This window comes from Microcaecilia unicolor, chromosome 5, assembly GCF_901765095.1.
Source record: "Microcaecilia unicolor chromosome 5, aMicUni1.1, whole genome shotgun sequence".
NCBI lineage: Eukaryota > Metazoa > Chordata > Amphibia > Gymnophiona > Siphonopidae > Microcaecilia > Microcaecilia unicolor.
In genome coordinates this window covers 203609839-203628571 of record NC_044035.1, presented here as the reverse complement: position 1 = coordinate 203628571, position 18733 = coordinate 203609839, and the positions used below count along the sequence as shown (strand labels likewise).

The 18733-nt window shown below is 42.9% G+C and overlaps 1 protein-coding gene across 4 annotated transcripts in view; it reads right to left on the bottom strand.

Annotated features, from left to right (window-relative positions):
* Positions 1 to 18733, bottom strand: part of C5H16orf70 (chromosome 5 C16orf70 homolog) — a 1028424-nt gene that overhangs the window by 539967 nt on the left and 469724 nt on the right. For all 4 annotated transcript variants that reach the window (XM_030203715.1, XM_030203714.1, XM_030203713.1 and 1 more), the window contains one exon: positions 1181 to 1293. In XM_030203715.1, the coding sequence (XP_030059575.1) occupies positions 1181 to 1293 (113 nt within the window). The remainder of the gene's footprint in view (positions 1 to 1180; positions 1294 to 18733) is intronic.

The following is an 18733-nucleotide window of genomic DNA, read 5'->3' as shown; positions in this document are numbered from 1 at the left end:
CCTGGTCGACTTGCCACCCAGGAACGCTAAAAGATCATCGCACATTCCTTAATCTTCACTTCCCTAGCTGTAAAGGTCTAAAATACAGACTAACATATGCGTCCAGCTTTCCCTACATATGTACGCAGTTATAGAATGCATTACCGCTTAACGTAAAAACAATTTACGAATCTCTGAAGACCTATCTCTTTAACAAAGCACACCACAACGATCAAGAACTGTAAATGTAACACATTATCACTTTACCGTAAATGTTGAACCGTTTTCTTCCTATATCTGTTTACTTAATTCTAATATGTTATCCATGATCTTTATGAAACACCAATTGTTTTCTTCAACTCTGGAATGGCGAAAGCCATAATGGAGCATTGTAAGCCACATTGAGCCTGCAAATAGATGGGAAAATGTGGGATACAAATGCAATAAATAAATAAATTTATTTGATCATTTTCACATTACCATCACATTGAATTAAGATGGTTATAGATTGGGTAATATGGAACCACATTCACATGGATAATGGCAGTGATCTGTATATCTTCGTTTCTCCATATACACTAAATCATATTGAAATCACTTGTTTCCTGTGAGTATTAAGTTTACAAAATTGTAAATTTTATCTTATTTTAATTTTGATGTTTTCCAACTTTGAGTCTTATATTGCATTGTTTTTAATTATTGTTAATTACTGTTTATGAGAGTTTTTATGCGTGTTTTTATTTTGTAGTTTTTACCCCTGACACAGCCTGAGGGCGAACCATGGCCACGTCAGGTAACTGTTTTAATAAACACCTTCTCTTTTATTTTATTTTCTATTATTTATTTGATCTGCCTTTTTATACTTGTATCTGAACAGACTATTTGGTGCCTCTTTTTTTCTTGTAAAGAATAAATTGACATAATTTTAAAATTCATGTTTTTGTCAAAAGTGATGATTTGAAATGAGAACTTTCCCCTACTGAAAGATCATTAAACCATAGTTCCTATAATGAGGAAAGCCTGTCCCACTGCTTCAAGCTTGGTGTACTAATTGATGTAAACTTATAGAGGTTAAAAAGCTAACATAAAATACATTTACCTTGGATACCTGTAAAGATCTGTAACCATTAGAGAACCCAACATTTCTCTTTATGTAAGAATGATTCAACCTGTTACCCTTTCCATCCATGCCCAGTAATACCTGCAGTGAGTAAGCGGAGCCTTAGACCTGAGGGTCCGGATTCATCTCTCAAAACATCAATACATTCTGTATACACATTACCAAGGAAACAGCTGAGAGGCATCAAGGGTGCCCTGAAAAAGAAGCAGGTCCCTGTTTGTGAAACAAAGTTTAGAAAGATGATGCACTATGAAATCTATGAAGCTGGGAGTTTGGTCTTATCCTGTACAGCACTCAAGAAAAACACCCAGCAATGTAAATGCACCCTGGGGTAAATTTTCATGGCATGGCATACATACTTTTGGATGCATGTAAGAGAAGCATTTTGGAAGGGAGCGTGGTAGTTGAAAGCTATATACATATACTTAATTTTTATAAATCTACCTACAAACTAGGCATGCTGCTAATGTTTGTACTTTATACAAAAAAAAAGATATGCAAGTAATTTTAGCTTAAGAACAAGCCAATATACAATTTATGGTACTGAGTTTAAAAATTGGTTGCATTTAGCATGCTGGGAAGTATGCACATGTGTTGCCAATTAGGGACCACACTGAAAATGTACCCTTTTGTGCCTAGCTCTAAGCATCTTTTTTTTTTTTTTTACAATGTTTGAAAGGTTTATTAATTTACAAAGTACATGAAGGGCAATTCTATAGTTAGGCGCCTGTGGTTAATCTTCCCTTTGCGTGCATATATGCTAAACAAATTAGAACTTACATGCATCAGCACCCCCCAAGCCCTCTTCTATAAGGACGCATGTAAGTTAGCTATAGCGCACAAAATGCAAGCAGGCCATACATATGGGAGGGGCATGAGTGGGGCTGAAAGTTATGAGTATCCTTGTCATATTTAGGCACCTGTAAGGCATGCCAATATCAGGTTATAGTTGCATTTTATATCTGGGTGTCCAGAATAGGCTTTCACTGTGCAGTATCAAGGTGTCTATAATGAGGCACCCACTTATAGAATTACCATCATAATGTACAGGGTTAGGAATAAAACATGTGGTTTAAAACATCTGCTTACACAACAGTTCTAGATTTGTACACCTTATAAAGTGCAGTATGTAAAGATCATTCGTTTACCATGAAGATGAAGGCAGATGGATAGCCAGAGAAAGTATCATGGTGAACTCTGTGACAATTATAACAAAACAAAATCTATAAAAGAACTGTCAGCCTACTGAAAGATAATGGCTCATAGCTACTGGAATCTCCTGTTACATATTATATAAATGTAGACAATATTACAGTATTGTTATGAAAATATATTGATCTGCATTGAGCAAATAGTTTATTTAGTTATTCATGGTTTTGCTATACTGTCTTTCATAATATAACCTGACCTCTAACTAAATCCCAATGTACCCACTATGATTAATTATTAATTATGATTTTTTTATCGTGGAAAAGACCTCAGTGGCTTTAATGGCCCCAAACTAGGCACATTAAAAAGTATCACAATAAGACCCCCCCCCCCTTTTATAATAAGATCTCACTCTTTCATATTGTCCCTTTTAATTTCAAAGTTTACCAAATCAACTATTCATTTGTGATTCACTGTTCATGCAAAGCAATACACTTATCTGTAGTAAGGCTCACAAAGCTCTAAAGAGCCATCCGTTTCACTAATTTCAGCTTCATCAGGAGCCTGTGTATGTGAATCATTTACCGAGGTACTACAGCCTTCTTTGCTGCACAATTTGCTGACCCGCAGTCTGCATAAAACCTAGGCGACACTTATAGAATACATTTAGGTGGAAATGTTTACCTTGTGGATTTTTTTAGGCACCATATATAGAATCTGGCCCCTAATGGGTACAGATAGAGAGCTGCCAAGTTACCCAGATCCAGTGCTTTTTTTGTGCCGGTACGCAACGGTACGGCGTACCGACACCTTTCTCTCCTCCTGTCCTCCCCTCCCATGATATCCAGCGATTCTCCGCCTCTCCCCTGCCCTCCCATCGATGTGAAGTGATTCTCCGTCTCTCCCCTGCCCTCACCTCCCCCATATCCAGCGATTCTTCATCCCCCAGCCGTCTTCCTTCACTGCCTGCCAGCCAGCGTCAGACTCAGAAGCGAACGGTGCAGGCAGCGATTGGCTGGCAGTGTCATAGCTTCCCTCTGCAAGTCCCGCCTATGCGGAAACAGGAAGTGGACAGGGGGGGAGGACAGGGAAGAGAGAATTGCTGGACATGGATGAGAGGGGAGAGCAGGGGAGAGAGGAGAAATGCTAGAAATGGATGGAGAGGAGAGCAGGAGATAGAGGAGAATTGCTGGACTTGGATGGATGGAGGAGTTGGCTAGGAGAGAGGAGAAATGCTGACTTGGATGGAGGAGAGGGGAGAGAGAATTATTGCTTTATATGGATACAGAGGAGGGAAGAGAGATGAGAAATGCTGGACATGGATGGAAGGGAGGAGAGAGGAGAAGTGCTGGACATGGATGGAGGGAAGGAAAGGAAAAAGAAGCTGCACATGGATGGAGATGAGGGAAAGGGAAGAGAGGAGAAAAACTGCACATGGATGGACAAAATAGGCTGGATCCACGTTATACGTCCTCCAGTCAGTTCCATGGAGGAGGACCCAGCTTTTACTTATGGATGCAGGGCAAGAAATGAAGAAGAAAGGAGGAAAGTAAAGAAATAAATGGAAAGGAAGTCCTGGAAATGGAGTTAAGAGAACAGATAGAGAGCAGCAGAATCAGAGACTGCGACCAATGTGGATAGAAAAACAAAGTCATCAGACAACAAAGGTAGAAAAAAAAAAACTTTTTTTTTTTTTTCAAAATATCTTCATTGTATCAAAGGTGTATTTACAGATCCCAACAAATCATTTTATTTTCATTTTAGTGTTTGGAATTTGTCTTATTTTGCACTGGGTATACTGGAGCTGTAACAGCTTACAGAAATTATTTATAATGAAAAAAAATCACATTATTTTTTCTCCTATACTAGTATAATATTTTCAGTGATGTCTGTTTATATGCACCATGGCTGGTATAAGGGGTGTGACTAATGTGGGTGTGGCTATAATAGAGGTGGAGCCATATGTGGTGACCCCGCCCACAATGAGTACCGGCACCTTTTTTCCTACAAAAAAAGCACTGTCCATATCCAGCAGGGAAATCCTAAGTCAGTCCTGGATTTCTGCAAACCCTATCTTGGTGCATTATGGGACCCAAATTGCTGATTTCAATTGATGGTATCAGAGAATAGAAAAACAACACTGACTTGGGATATTAAACTAAAAAACAGGGCTGGCTAAAAGTCCCCTCCTGGAGCTGGGTAACTTGTCAGCTCTGGAGCAATGGGCTGAGAACCAGGGAAGCTGAGCAAGTCATTTTCATTCTCAACTGTCTGATATAAACCCGAGATTCCAAGGATGGACTGCCTGAAAGAGTGAGATTTCTGGGTAATGTGTGCAAGATATAAATTTACAAAGTTTTACATGTGAGAAAAGGTTCACAAATGAAAAAGCCAAATAAAATATAGTTTAGCTTTTCCTGATGCTTCTGAAAGAATATAGGCAAAGTGGAGACAGCATTAGACCAGTGTTCAAATGAATTTGCCAAAGTAATTTAATAGTTATAACAAGGTAAATACTTGGGCTGAAAATTTCTCTCCACTGAACTTCATTCCAGCCAGATTTTCAAAGGGAAACTTTATTTATATGAGACTGTCTTCACCAGAGACACAGAAATATACACAAGAACTTGAACTCTCTTGGTCTCTTTTCTAGTGTTGAGCACATACAGGCAGAGACCCAACCCTGATCGGCCCATTATCATGTAAAATTCTGTCATTTGCTGCCAGTCCTTTTCCTTACCTGACAGCAGACACTTCACACTTTCCCCCATCCTTCACTCCTTCATCTTTTCATCAATCTCACCCACCTCACTGGTTCTCAGCAAAGACCCTGTGCGGAGCTCCTCTTCCCCCACTACTCAGCAAACACCCTGTGCGGAGCTCCTCTTCCCCCACTAAGGAGGTAAGACTGACAACAGGAGACAGGGTGAGCCTATCTAGCCCATTATATGGGCTGAAGTCAGTAGGCAGAGCTTGCTAGCAGTAGGTGGAGCTTGCCACCATTTTCGCTCACCCAAAACAATAGCAAACGCTATTGAAAAAAAACAGTAAAGATTATTAGAAATAATGGACTGCCTATGTGTGGTCCATCTGTAAAAACTCAAATGCTGTTCCAGTTGGATAGGCAGTGCCTTAAAAGGTGGAGGAAAAAAGATTTTTTTTCTTTTTTTTTACTTGACATTTTTATAATTTATTTGAAATCTTCCCATATATAGATATAAATATCATAAAATAAAAATTGAATATCACTAAAACAGCTTAAAAATTATTGTAGCTGGTAAAAACAACAGTTATAAACTCTGTATTTTGTGCTCATTTTTCTACACTGTTCCATACAATACAGATGCCAAATTTCAGTGAGGATATTCTGTTTCCTGATGGGTTCATCTGAACTGTTGTTGTAATCTGCCTTGGGAAGCCTGGTGTTATAAAGATGAAATACATTGAAATTAAATGGAAGCAACAATAAGCTCTCCTTCAGGGTCGGTCTTAGCAAGTGCGGGGCCCTGTGCAGACCAATTTGGTGGGGCCCCATCTTAGCCCCACCACCACCATAGTCCCGCCCCCACCGTAGCTCCACCCCATTGATAAGATTATTCCATTTTTAGAAAAATGTTTATTTATGAAATTTCAAATAAAGACAAATGAAGCTAAATTTGTACAACTTGTACAAAAAAACTGATTGAAATAATAAGCACAATGCTATCATGACCCCCCCCCCCCCCCCAGAAATTCAGTTCAAATCCACTACAATTAGTAGTTCCAATTCTCATAACAAAGGAGAATAAAGGAAAAATACTAAGAAAAGATCCAGTACTTTCAAATTCCCCTATTTTTTTAATTTAAAAAGGTTCCTTGGAAATGGATTTTATATGTGCTTTTTTCCTCTCCTAAGCTGAACATGCTTAGAGAAATGCCCCTCTTTCTTGAGGCTACAATGCTATTTGCTTTAGAAACTCAAATTCTCCTAAATACACATGATCTGGCCAGCTTAGCAAGATAAGTACGTTTAGATGGACAACTTTTAGTCTGCCCACTTGGGATTCTTTAGGTTTTCAATAACTTTGGGCAAATTAACAGTAAAGTCTGACACTACTAGCCCTCTCCACTTGCCCCTGTCCCCACCCCTCACATACACGCACCACTATAGCTAACCTCTTGATCTTTTCCTGTCACTGCCCTTCATAAAACACTGAATTTTGACTTCACTGATAGTAGAATAATACACTACTGCAATAGTATTTACCTTTAAAATGGCACAAAAGGGGTTTAAAACTTCCTTCTTCCTTATAAGAAAAGCTATCATCATACCTGGCTTGCCTTTGAATGGCAGTGGCACAAATTTGCTCCAGCTCGAGCTCCACTTGACTGTCTTTATTTATTTTTAAGTCGCACTCACTCGCACACCGGCTCACCTCCGACCAGGCTCCAGGCAGCTTTCCCGCTCAGTGACTCCCGCCCGCCAAACAGGAAATACCTCATTAGAAGGCGGGACACTGAGCAGGAAGTGAAACGTTGGGGTGAGCCATCGCTGCAACTCTCTGTCGGAAGCCGGGGCCGTCGCACTGGCGCTGCAACTGTCTGTCGGGGCCGTCGGTGCAACTGTCGGGGTCCAGGGAGGCTGCTGACAGCGGGCTCAGCGGGGGTGGGCACCGTGCCGCAACGTGGCGGGAGCGGAGTGGCGGCGGCTGAGCGGGATCATGATGCGGTTGTCCGAGCAGGGGTTGGTCGGAGTGAGGCAGAGTTGAGGCGCGCCGCGCAGGTCCCCCCTAAGCGCGGGGCCCTATGCGGCCGCCTTGGTCGCCTCTGCCTAAGACTGGCCCTGCTCTCCATTCATTGGGGTACATGGAATCACATTTCATCTGTTTTGTAGAAGTTTACATTTTAGATACAGAAATGTTTTGAGCATGTTTCAAGGACAAGTAGTTTTGTAAATCAAAATAAATATTTTGTTTCATTCAGATCTCTTTCTAAATGGGCTATAAGCCTCTAATGCAGTCCACTGTTTTTCTGATATTTTGTTCTTGTGATGACTTATACAGTGCCAAAACTGAAAACTCTTTTCTCTATCTGGTCAATAATAAAAGGAGCTCATTCTGAACTACCCACCCTAAAAGGTTGTTTTGCAGCTGTACATGTTTTTGTTTCTTGTTGTACATCCAAAGGTTATATAATCCATTCAAGAAAGCCAATTAATCATTTAACTTATTAGTGGAACAAAAACACAGAGGCATGGTATGGTCACATTGTCAATATTACCATACTAGAACCCAGTTAAGGAACAGGTTATTATGAGTTAGTCTTCACTGGACCAAACTTGCTTTCCTTGTGCCATCACCATCCAGCTGGATAGGCAGTGTCTTAAAAGGTGGAGGATAAATGATTTTTTTTTTACATTTATATCATACATTATCCCAAGCAAACTCAGGTACAATGTGGCTTACATTTGAAAATACATAGTAATATAGTAAATAACGGCAGATAAAGACCTGAACAGTCCATCCAGTCTGCCCAACAAGATAAACTCATTTTACATGTCATGTGATACTTTATATATATACCTGAACTTGATTTGTTTCTGCCGTTTTCAGGGCCAAGACTGTAAAAGTCTGCCTAGCACTGTTCCTGTACTAAAAGTTCTGAAGCTAACGTCGAAGCCCCTTAAAATTTACACTATTCAGCAAAGATCAAGGCGCAGATCATAAAGAGTGGAGGAGTGGCCTAGTGGTTAGGGTGGTGGACTTTGGTCCTGGGGAACTGAGTTCAATTCCCACTTCAGGCACAGGCAGCTCCTTGTGACTCTGGGCAAGTCACTTAACCCTCCATTGCCCCATGTAAGCTGCATTGAGTCTGCCATGAGTGGGAAAGCGTGGGTTACAAATGTAACAAAAACAAAAGGTCCGCCCAGCACTGGTTTTACTTTCCAATTACCAGCGTTGCCAACCAATCTCCGCTAAGCTTCCGTAGATCCATCCCTTCTAAACAGGATTCCTTTGTGTTTATCCCACACGTTTGAATTCTATTACCATTTTCATCTCCACCACCTTCTGTGGGAGGGCATTCCACATATCTACTACTACTACTACTTAACATTTCTAAAGCGCTACTAGGGTTACACAGCGCTGTACAATTTAACATAGAAGGACAGTCCCTGCTCAAAGAGCTTACAATCTAAAAGACAAGTGAACGGTCAGTCCGATAGGGGCAGTCAAATTGGGGCCGTCTGGATTTACTGAACGGTAGGAGTTAGGTGCCGAATGCAGCATTGAAGAGGTGGGTTTTAAGCAAAGACTTGAAGATGGGCAGGGAGGGGGCTTGGCGTATGGGCTCACCTTTTCTGTGAAAAAATACTTCCTGACATTACTCCTGGCTCTGCCCCCCTACAACCTCATAGTAACATAATAAAATAGTAGATGACGGCAGAAAAAGACCTGCACGGTCCATCCAGTCTGCCCAACAAGATAACTCATATGTGCTACTTTTTGTGTATACCCTACTTTGATTTGTACCTGTGTTCTTCAGCGCACAGACCGTATAAGTCTGCCCAGCACTATCCCCGCCTCAAAACCACCAGCCCCGCCTCCCAACCACCGGCTCTGACACAGACCGTATAAGTCTACCCAGCACTATCCCCGCCTCTGGCACAGACCGTATAAGTCTGCCCAGCACTATCCCTGCCTCCCAACCACCGGCTCTGGCACAGACCGTATAAGTCTGCCCAGCACTATCCCTGTCTCCCAACCACCAGTCCCGCTTCCCACCACCGGCTCTGGCACAGACCATATAAGTCTGCCCAGCACTATCCCTGCCTCCCAACCACCGGCTCTGGCACAGACCGTATAAGTCTGCCCAGCACTATCCCTGTCTCCCAACCACCAGTCCCGCTTCCCACCACCGGCTCTGGCACAGACCATATAAGTCTGCCCAGCACTATCCCCGCCTCCCAACCACCAGCCCCGCCTCCCGATCTTGACTAAGCTCCTGAGGATCCATTCCTTCTGCACAGGATTCCTTTATGCTTATCCCACACATGTTTGAATTCCGTTACCGTTTTTATTTCCACCACCTCCTACGAGAGAGCATTCCAAGCATCCACTACTCTCTCCGTGAAAAAATACTTCCTAACATTTTTCTTGAGTCTGCCCCCCTTCAATCTCATTTCATGTCCTCTCGTTCTACCACCTTCCCATCTCCGAAAAAGGTTCGTTTGCGGATTAATACCTTTCAAATATTTGAACGTCTGTATCATATCACCCCTGTTTCTCCTTTCCTCCAGAATATACATGTTTAATTCAGCAAGTCTATCCTCATACAGTGGTGGAAATAAGTATTTGATCCCTTGCTGATTTTGTAAGTTTGCCCACTGACAAAGACATGAGCAGCCCATAATTGAAGGGTAGGTTATTGGTAACAGTGAGAGATAGCACATCACAAATTAAATCCGGAAAATCACATTGTGGAAAGTATATGAATTTATTTGCATTCTGCAGAGGGAAATAAGTATTTGATCCCCCACCAACCAGTAAGAGATCTGGCCCCTACAGACCAGGTAGATGCTCCAAATCAACTCGTTACCTGCATGACAGACAGCTGTCGGCAATGGTCACCTGTATGAAAGACACCTGTCCACAGACTCAGTGAATCAGTCAGACTCTAACCTCTACAAAATGGCCAAGAGCAAGGAGCTGTCTAAGGATGTCAGGGACAAGATCATACACCTGCACAAGGCTGGAATGGGCTACAAAACCATCAGTAAGACGCTGGGCGAGAAGGAGACAACTGTTGGTGCCATAGTAAGAAAATGGAAGAAGTACAAAATGACTGTCAATCGACAAAGATCTGGGGCTCCACGCAAAATCTCACCTCGTGGGGTATCCTTGATCATGAGGAAGGTTAGAAATCAGCCTACAACTACAAGGGGGGAACTTGTCAATGATCTCAAGGCAGCTGGGACCACTGTCACCACGAAAACCATTGGTAACACATTACGACATAACGGATTGCAATCCTGCAGTGCCCGCAAGGTCCCCCTGCTCCGGAAGGCACATGTGACGGCCCGTCTGAAGTTTGCCAGTGAACACCTGGATGATGCCGAGAGTGATTGGGAGAAGGTGCGTGGTCAGATGAGACAAAAATTGAGCTCTTTGGCATGAACTCAACTCGCCGTGTTTGGAGGAAGAGAAATGCTGCCTATGACCCAAAGAACACCGTCCCCACTGTCAAGCATGGAGGTGGAAATGTTATGTTTTGGGGGTGTTTCTCTGCTAAGGGCACAGGACTACTTCACCGCATCAATGGGAGAATGGATGGGGCCATGTACCGTACAATTCTGAGTGACAACCTCCTTCCCTCCGCCAGGGCCTTAAAAATGGGTCGTGGCTGGGTCTTCCAGCACGACAATGACCCAAAACCCAAGGCAACAAAGGAGTGGCTCAGGAAGAAGCACATTAGGGTCATGGAGTGGCCTAGCCAGTCACCAGACCTTAATCCCATTGAAAACTTATGGAGGGAGCTGAAGCTGCGAGTTGCCAAGCGACAGCCCAGAACTCTTAATGATTTAGAGATGATCTGCAAAGAGGAGTGGACCAAAATTCCTCCTGACATGTGTGCAAACCTCATCATCAACTACAGAAGACGTCTGACCGCTGTGCTTGCCAACAAGGGTTTTGCCACCAAGTATTAGGTCTTGTTTGCCAGAGGGATTAAATACTTATTTCCCTCTGCAGAATGCAAATAAATTCATATACTTTCCACAATGTGATTTTCCGGATTTAATTTGTGATGTGCTATCTCTCACTGTTACCAATAACCTACCCTTCAATTATGGGCTGCTCATGTCTTTGTCAGTGGGCAAACTTACAAAATCAGCAAGGGATCAAATACTTATTTCCACCACTGTACGTCTTGTAACGCAAATCCCATACCATTCTCGTAGCTTTTCTTTGCACCGCTTCAATTCTTTTTACATCCTTAACAAGATACGGCCTCCAAAACTGAACACAATACTCTAGGTGGGGCCTCACCAACGACTTATACAGGGGCATCAACGCCCCCTTTCTTCTGCTGGTAACACCACTCTCTATATAGCCTAACAACCTTCTAGCTACGGCCACCGCCTTGTCACACTGTTTCGTCGCCTTCAAATCCTCAGATACTATCTCCCTAAGATCCGTCTCTCTGTCCGTACCTATCAGACTCTCCCCGCCTAACACATACATCTCCCGTGGATTTCTATTCCCTAACTGCATCACTTTGCATTTCTTCGCATTGAATTTTAATTGCCAAACCTCGACCATTCTTCTAGCTTCCTCAGATCCTTTTTCATGTTTTCCACTCCCTCCCGGGTGTCTACTCTGTTACAGATCTTAGTATCATCCACAAATAGGCAAACTTTACCTTCTAACTCTTTGGCAATGTCACTCACAAATATATTGAACAGAATCGGCCCCAGCACCGATCCCTGAGGCACTCCACTACTCACCTTTCCCTCCTCCGAGCAAATTCCATTCACCACCACCCTCTGGCGTCTGTCCGTCAACCAGTTCCTAATCCAGTTCACCACTTCGAGTCCTATCTTCAGCCCATCCAGTTTATTTAAGAGCCTCCTGTGGGGAACCGTGTTAAAAGCTTTGCTGAAATCTAAGTAGATTACGTCCATAGCTCGTCCCTGATTCAATTCTCCTATCACCCAAAGAACTCAATGAGATTCGTTTGGCACGATTTCCCTTTGGTAAAACCATGTTGTCTCGGATCTTGCAACTTATTGGCTTCCAGGAAATTCACTATCCTTTCCTTCAGCATCGCTTCCATTACTTTTCCAATAACCGAAGTGAGGCTTACCGGCCTGTAGTTTCCAGCTTCTTCCCTATCACCACTTTTGTGAAGAGGGACCACCTCCGCCGTTCTCCAATCCCTCGGAACCTCTCCCGTCTGCAAGGATATATTAAACAAATCTTTAAGAGGATCCGCCAAAACCTCTCTGAGCTCCCTCAATATCCTGGGGTGGGTCTCATCCGGTCCCATGGCTTTGTCCACCTTTAGCTTTTCAAGTTGTTGATACACACTTTCTTCTGTGAACGGTGCTCTATCCACTTCAATCTCATTTGTACTATTTCCAGTCCATCGCGGTCCTTCTCCAGGATTTTCTTCTGTGAAAACAGAACAAAAGTATCTATTTAGCAAATTTGCTTTTTCTTCATCATTATCCACATAGCGGTTCGCAGTATCTTTTAGTCTCACAATTCCCTTTTTAGTCATTCTCCTTTCACTAATATACCTGAAGAAATTTTTGTCACCCCTCCTTACATTTCTAGCCATTTGTTCTTCCGCTCGCGCTTTTGCCAGTCGTATCTCTCTCTTGGCTTCTTTCAGTTTCATCCGGTATTCCTCCATGTGTTCCTTTTCTTGAGTTTTTCTGTATTTCTGGAACGCCAACTCTTTAACCTTTATTTTCTCAACCACTTGCTTGGAGAACCATATCGGTTTCATTTTTCTCTTGCTTTTATTTACTTTCCTTACATAAAGGTTCGTGGCCCTATTTATAGCTTCTTTCAGCCTGGACCACTGTCCTTCCACTTCTCATTCTTCCTCCAAGCCCATCATCTCCTTCCTCAGGTATTCCCCCCATTTTACTAAAGTCAGCACGCTTGAAATCCAGGACTTTGAGTTTTGAGTGGCCGCTCTCCACTTTAGCTGTTATATCAAACCAAACCGTTTGATGGTCACTGCTGCCCAGGTGGGCACCCACTCGGATATTTGACATGCTATCCCCATTTGTGAGCACCAGATCCAGTGTCGCTCCCTCCCTCGTGGGTCCCATCACCATTTGTCTGAGCAAAACACTTTGGAAAGCATCCACAATCCCTCTACTTCTTTCCGATTCTGCAGATGGAACCTTCCAATCTACATCCGGCAGATTGAAATCTCCAAGCAACAGCACCTCTCTCTTGCTTCCCAACTTTTGAATATCTGCGATCAGGTCTTTATCTAATTCCTCCAATTGTGTCGGAGGTCTGTAGACAACACCCACATGGACAGAGGTTCCATCATCTCTTTTTAAGGTGATCCATATCACTTCTTCCTTTGCCCAGGTCCCTGTCATTTCAGTCGCTGTGATATCATTCCTCACATACAAAGCTACTCCTCCACCTTTACGACCCTCTCTATCCTTCCTAAATAGATTATAGCCTGGTATGTTTGCATCCCATTCATGGGAACCATTGAGCCACGTCTCTGTGATTGCAACAACATCTTCTCTCCTCCTCGAAATGCACCACCTGTTCCTCAGACCCCATCCCCACCAACTTACTTATCACCCTATCTCCTACTATCACCCCCCCCCCCCCATCTGTCATATCCTCAACCTCTCTCTCTCCACCGCAACTGTCCCTGACACCTTCAAGCATGCTGTTGTCACACCTCTCCTCAAAAAACCTTCACTTGACCTTACCTGTCCCTCCAACTACCGCCCCATCTCCCTCCTACCCTTCCTCTCCAAAATGCTTGAACGTGCCGTTCACAGCCGTTGCATTGATTTTCTCGCCTCTCATACCATCCTCGAGCCGCTTCAATCTGGCTTTCGCCCACTTCACTCGACAGAAACGGCACTATCCAAAGTCTGTAATGACCTGTTCCTCGCCAAATCCAAAGGTCACTACTCCATCCTCATTCTCCTTGACCTATCCGCCGCTTTTGACACTGTCAATCACAACTTACTTCTTGACACACTGTCCTCTTTTGGATTCCAGGGCTCTGTCCTCTCCTGGTTCTCCTCTTATCTCTCCCATCGTACCTTCAGAGTATATTCTCATGGTTCTTCCTCCACCCCTATCCCGCTCTCTGTTGGAGTCCCTCAGGGTTCTGTCCTTGGACCCCTTCTTTTCTCTATTTACACCTCTTCCCTGGGCTCCCTGATCTCGTCTCATGGCTTCCAGTATCATCTTTATGCTGACGACACCCAGCTTTATCTCTCCACACCTGACATCACTGCGGAAACCCAGGCCAAAGTATCGGCCTGCTTATCTGACATTGCTGCCTGGATGTCCAACCGCCACCTGAAACTGAACATGGCCAAGACCGAAATTCTTGTCTTCCCACCCAAACCCACTTCTCCTCTACCTCCACTCTCTATTTTGGTTGATAACACCCTCATCGTCCCCGTCTCATCTGCCCGCAACCTCAGTGTCATCTTCGACTCCTCCCTCTCCTCTGTGCATATCCAGCAGATAGCCAAGACCTGTCGTTTCTTCCTCTATAACATTAGCAAAATCCGCCCTTTCCTCTCTGAGCACACCACCCGTACTCTCATCCACTCTCTCGTTACCTCTCGCCTTGACTACTGCAACCTACTCCTCACTGGTCTCCCATTTAGCCACCTATCTCCCTTCAGTCCGTTCAGAACTCTGCTGCACATCTTATCTTCCGCCTGAACCGATACACTCATATCACCCCTCTCCTCAAGTCACTTCATTGGCTTCCGATCAGGTACCACATTCAATTCAAGCTTCTGCTACTAACCTACAAATGTACTCGATCTGCAGCTCCTCCTTACCTCTCAACCCTCATCTCCCCTTACGTTCCTACCCGTAACCTCCACTCTCAAGACAAATCCCTCCTTTCAGTACCCTTCTCCACCACCGCCAACTCCAGGCTCCGCCCTTACTGCCTCGCCTCACCCCACGCATGGAACAAACTCCCCGAGCCCATACGCCAGGCCCCCTCCCTGCCCATCTTCAAATCTCCTAAGAAACAAGATGGCAAGCGATCCGCAAAATCCAACGTGGAGACAAACAAAGCAGATCAATCAGTGATATGGGCGAATCTCTGAAAATAAAGTTTTGAACCATATCACTGATTGATCTGCTTTGTTTGTTTGTCTCCACATCTTCAAATCTCTGCTTAAAGCCCACCTCTTCAATGTTGCTTTCGGCAACTAACCTCTAAACCTCTACCCAGGAAAGCTAGACTGCCCCAACTTGACATTTTGTTCTTTAGATTGTAAGCTCCTTTGAGCAGGGACAGTCCTTCTTTATTTTGTACAGCGCTGCGTAACCCTAGTAGCGCTCTAGAAATGTTAAGTAGTAGTAGTAGTAGTAGCAACAACAACATCCAAGTCTGCCTCTAACATCAGGGCCTGAAGGTCATGAACTTTATTGCTTAGACTGCGAGCATTTGTCGTCATCGCTTTCCATCTACATTCATGTCCTCTAGTTCTACCTTCCCGTCTCCGGAAAAGGTTCATTTGCAGATTAATACCTTTCAAATATTTGAACGGGCATACCACCAGACGGATTAAACAAAGAATTGGTGAACATTTTAGTAATTTGAGAACTCGCAAAAGTGAAGCGCCACTGGTGGACCACTGGATACAGGAGCAACACACTCCTGAGGAGTTGAGGTTTATAGTACTTATTCAAGTGTGTTTACCTTTAGGTGGTGATGTTCCCCGTATTCTTTTGAAAAGAGAACAAGAACTGATATTCCGGTGGAACACAGTGGCCCCTGGTGGTCTGAACAGGGAAATAGAGTGGCAGTCACTAGTTTAGATTTTCCCGCGCTAGCATGTCAGCTGATAGCTATAAGAGTAGGGCGCATGTGTGGGCGTTCATACAGGCTTTTACTCAGATAGGAGAGGTTCCTCCCTATAGTTGCTTATCCGTAAGTAATACATTAGACTTAAGGTAGTCTATATATTTTGAATGATTCAGTAGATTTGATAATGATTGAGTTTTGTTGATTTCATGCTCATTTTTTGCTTTGTTTTGCGAGCTCTTAAATACATTTTTTTCACTACTTTTTATTTTCACCGTTTTTAGATCAGTTCCCCTGAAGACGCCAATAAATTGGTGAAACATGGTCCATGTCGGGAACCATGAATATTGAACAAATGAATATTTATTTGCACGCAATGAAGTAAAAAAGTTTTGCTCTGGCTTGAGACTCGCACAGCCCTTGTACACTGGCATCCTACTGAACAATGAACAATACTGCACCAGCTACAATTTACAAAAAAGCTAAGTTCATACTATTTCATCTATTAGATGCAGAGATTGTTCCTGATGTTCTCTGACTAGATAGTGGTGTGGAGGTAGGGTGTGCTATGATGGTGATACAGGTGATTTTACATATCTCGAGCCTTCGAGTCACAGTAAAACACCAAACAAACTGAGCACATTAAAAAAAATTTTCATAAATTTTTGGTTAAAAATTTTTTTTCATAAATGTTTGGTTTGAAGTTGATTTTTATAATAGTTAATATTTATTAAATTTTAACTGCCAGACCCTAGACCATTCTTCTAACTTTTGGAGATCCCTTCTCATTGTTTCTACTCCCTCCAGGGTATCCACTCTATTGGCTATTTTTGTCATTCACAAAAAGACAAACCTTTCCTTCCCACCCTTCAGCAATATCTTTCACAAATATAATAAACAGAATAGGCCCCAGCACTAACCCCTGAGGAACTCCACTGCTCACCTTCCTTTCCTCCGAGTGGATTCCACTTACCACCACCCTCTGCCACCTGTCGTTCAACCAGTTTCCTATCCAGTTCACCACTTTCGGTCCTAAGTTCAGCTTATTCATGAGTCTTTTGTGGGGACCATATCAAAGGCTTTGCTGAAATCCAAGTAGATTATATCTACTGCACGTCCTTCATCCATTTCTTTGGTCACCCAGTCAAAGACGTCAATGAGATCCATTTGGTAGGATTTTCCTTTGGTAAAGCCACGTTGCCTCGGGTCCTGTAAACCATTGGCTTCTAGAAAGTTAACTATCCTTTCTTTCAGCAGCGACTATTTTTTTTTCCTACCACTGACGTGAGACTTACCGGCGTGTAGTTTCCCACTTCTTCCCTGTCTGCACTTTTGTGAAGAGGGACCACATCCGCTTGTCTCCAATCTCACGGAACCTCTCCCGTCTCTAAAGATCTTTTAAATAAATCTTTAAAAGGTCCCACCAGGACCTCTCTGATCTCCCTCAGTATCCTGGGAGACAGTGAGACGGAATAATAGAATTCAGTTATATTATGGGAGCAAGTACATAGATACTTCTGAAACATTTACCAAAGTTGAGATTAGTATATAAACCCAACTGGGCATTTAAAAGTCTGTCCTTTAATGCCACATCTTCAGAAATCATAGCCACAAGTATAGACAGTCAAATATTATCACATGTATACATACACCAGGCATCAATATACACATTGCAAACTCTATAGAGTACATCCAAAACTTAGCTTTTATTTTCTCATTTCCATCTTCCAAAATTCCAGACAGCAGATATACAAATCAGCAGGACCAAACCAGTCCAAAACAAGTAGTCAGAAACAACACAGTAAACTTAATTGTTCAACTACCATTAGGATTCACCTTTGGGTTTAAGAAGCAAAACCAGGTGCCTGTAACGACTAGATAAATGAACTAAAACAAAGTTTAAAACAACTGCCCATAATATATAAAGCAAAGATACTTACCTGTAGCAAGTATTCTCCAAGGACAGTAGGCTTTATATTCTCACAAATGGGTGAAGCCAATCCACGTCGCCCGGTGAGGTATTTACCAAAGCTAAATGAGAGCTTTGTGGAGCGTGAACCAAGCTCCACCGTGCATATGTAAGTGCTTTCCCACCCATCACTTAAATGCAATCTCCACAGTTCAATACTATAGCAAGAACATAAGAGTAGCCATACTGGGTCAGACAAATGGTCCATCTAGCCCAGTATCCTGATTGCCAAACAGTGGCCAAGCCATGTCACAAGTATCTGGCAGAAACCCAAATCATGGCAACACTCCACGCTACAAATTCCAGGGCAAGCAATTGCTTCCCATGTATGTCTCAATAGCTGACGATGGACTTTTCCTCCAGGAATTTGTCTCAACATTTTTTAAACCCAGATACCCTAAATGCTGTTACCACATCCTCTGACAAAGAGTTCCAGAGCTTAACTATTAGTTGAGTGAAAAAAATATTTTTTCCAATTTTTTTAAAAGTATTTCTACGTAACTTCCTCAAGTGTCCCTTAATCTTTGTACTTTTAGAACAAGTATAAAATTCGTTTACTTCTACTCATTCTAAACCACTCGGGATTTTGTAAACCACAATCATATCTCCCCTCATCTGTCTCTCTTCCAACCTGAAAAGCCCTAAACTCTTTAGTCTTTCCTCATACTAGAGGAGTTCCATCCTCTTTATCACTTTGGTCGCTCTTCTTTGAACCTTTTCTAATTCCGCTATATCTTTTTTGAGATGCAGCGACCAGAACTGAAAGCAATACTCAAGGTGCGGACGCACCATGGAGCGATACAAAGGCATTATAGTATGTTTGGTCTTATTCAACATCCCTTTCTTAATAATTCCTAGCATCCTGTCTGCTTTTTTGCTGCTGGGTGTCAGTGTATTATCTACAATTACATCAAGATCTTTTTCTTGATTGCTGACCCCCAAGGTGGACCACAGCATCAGGTAACTATGATTCGGATTACTCTTTC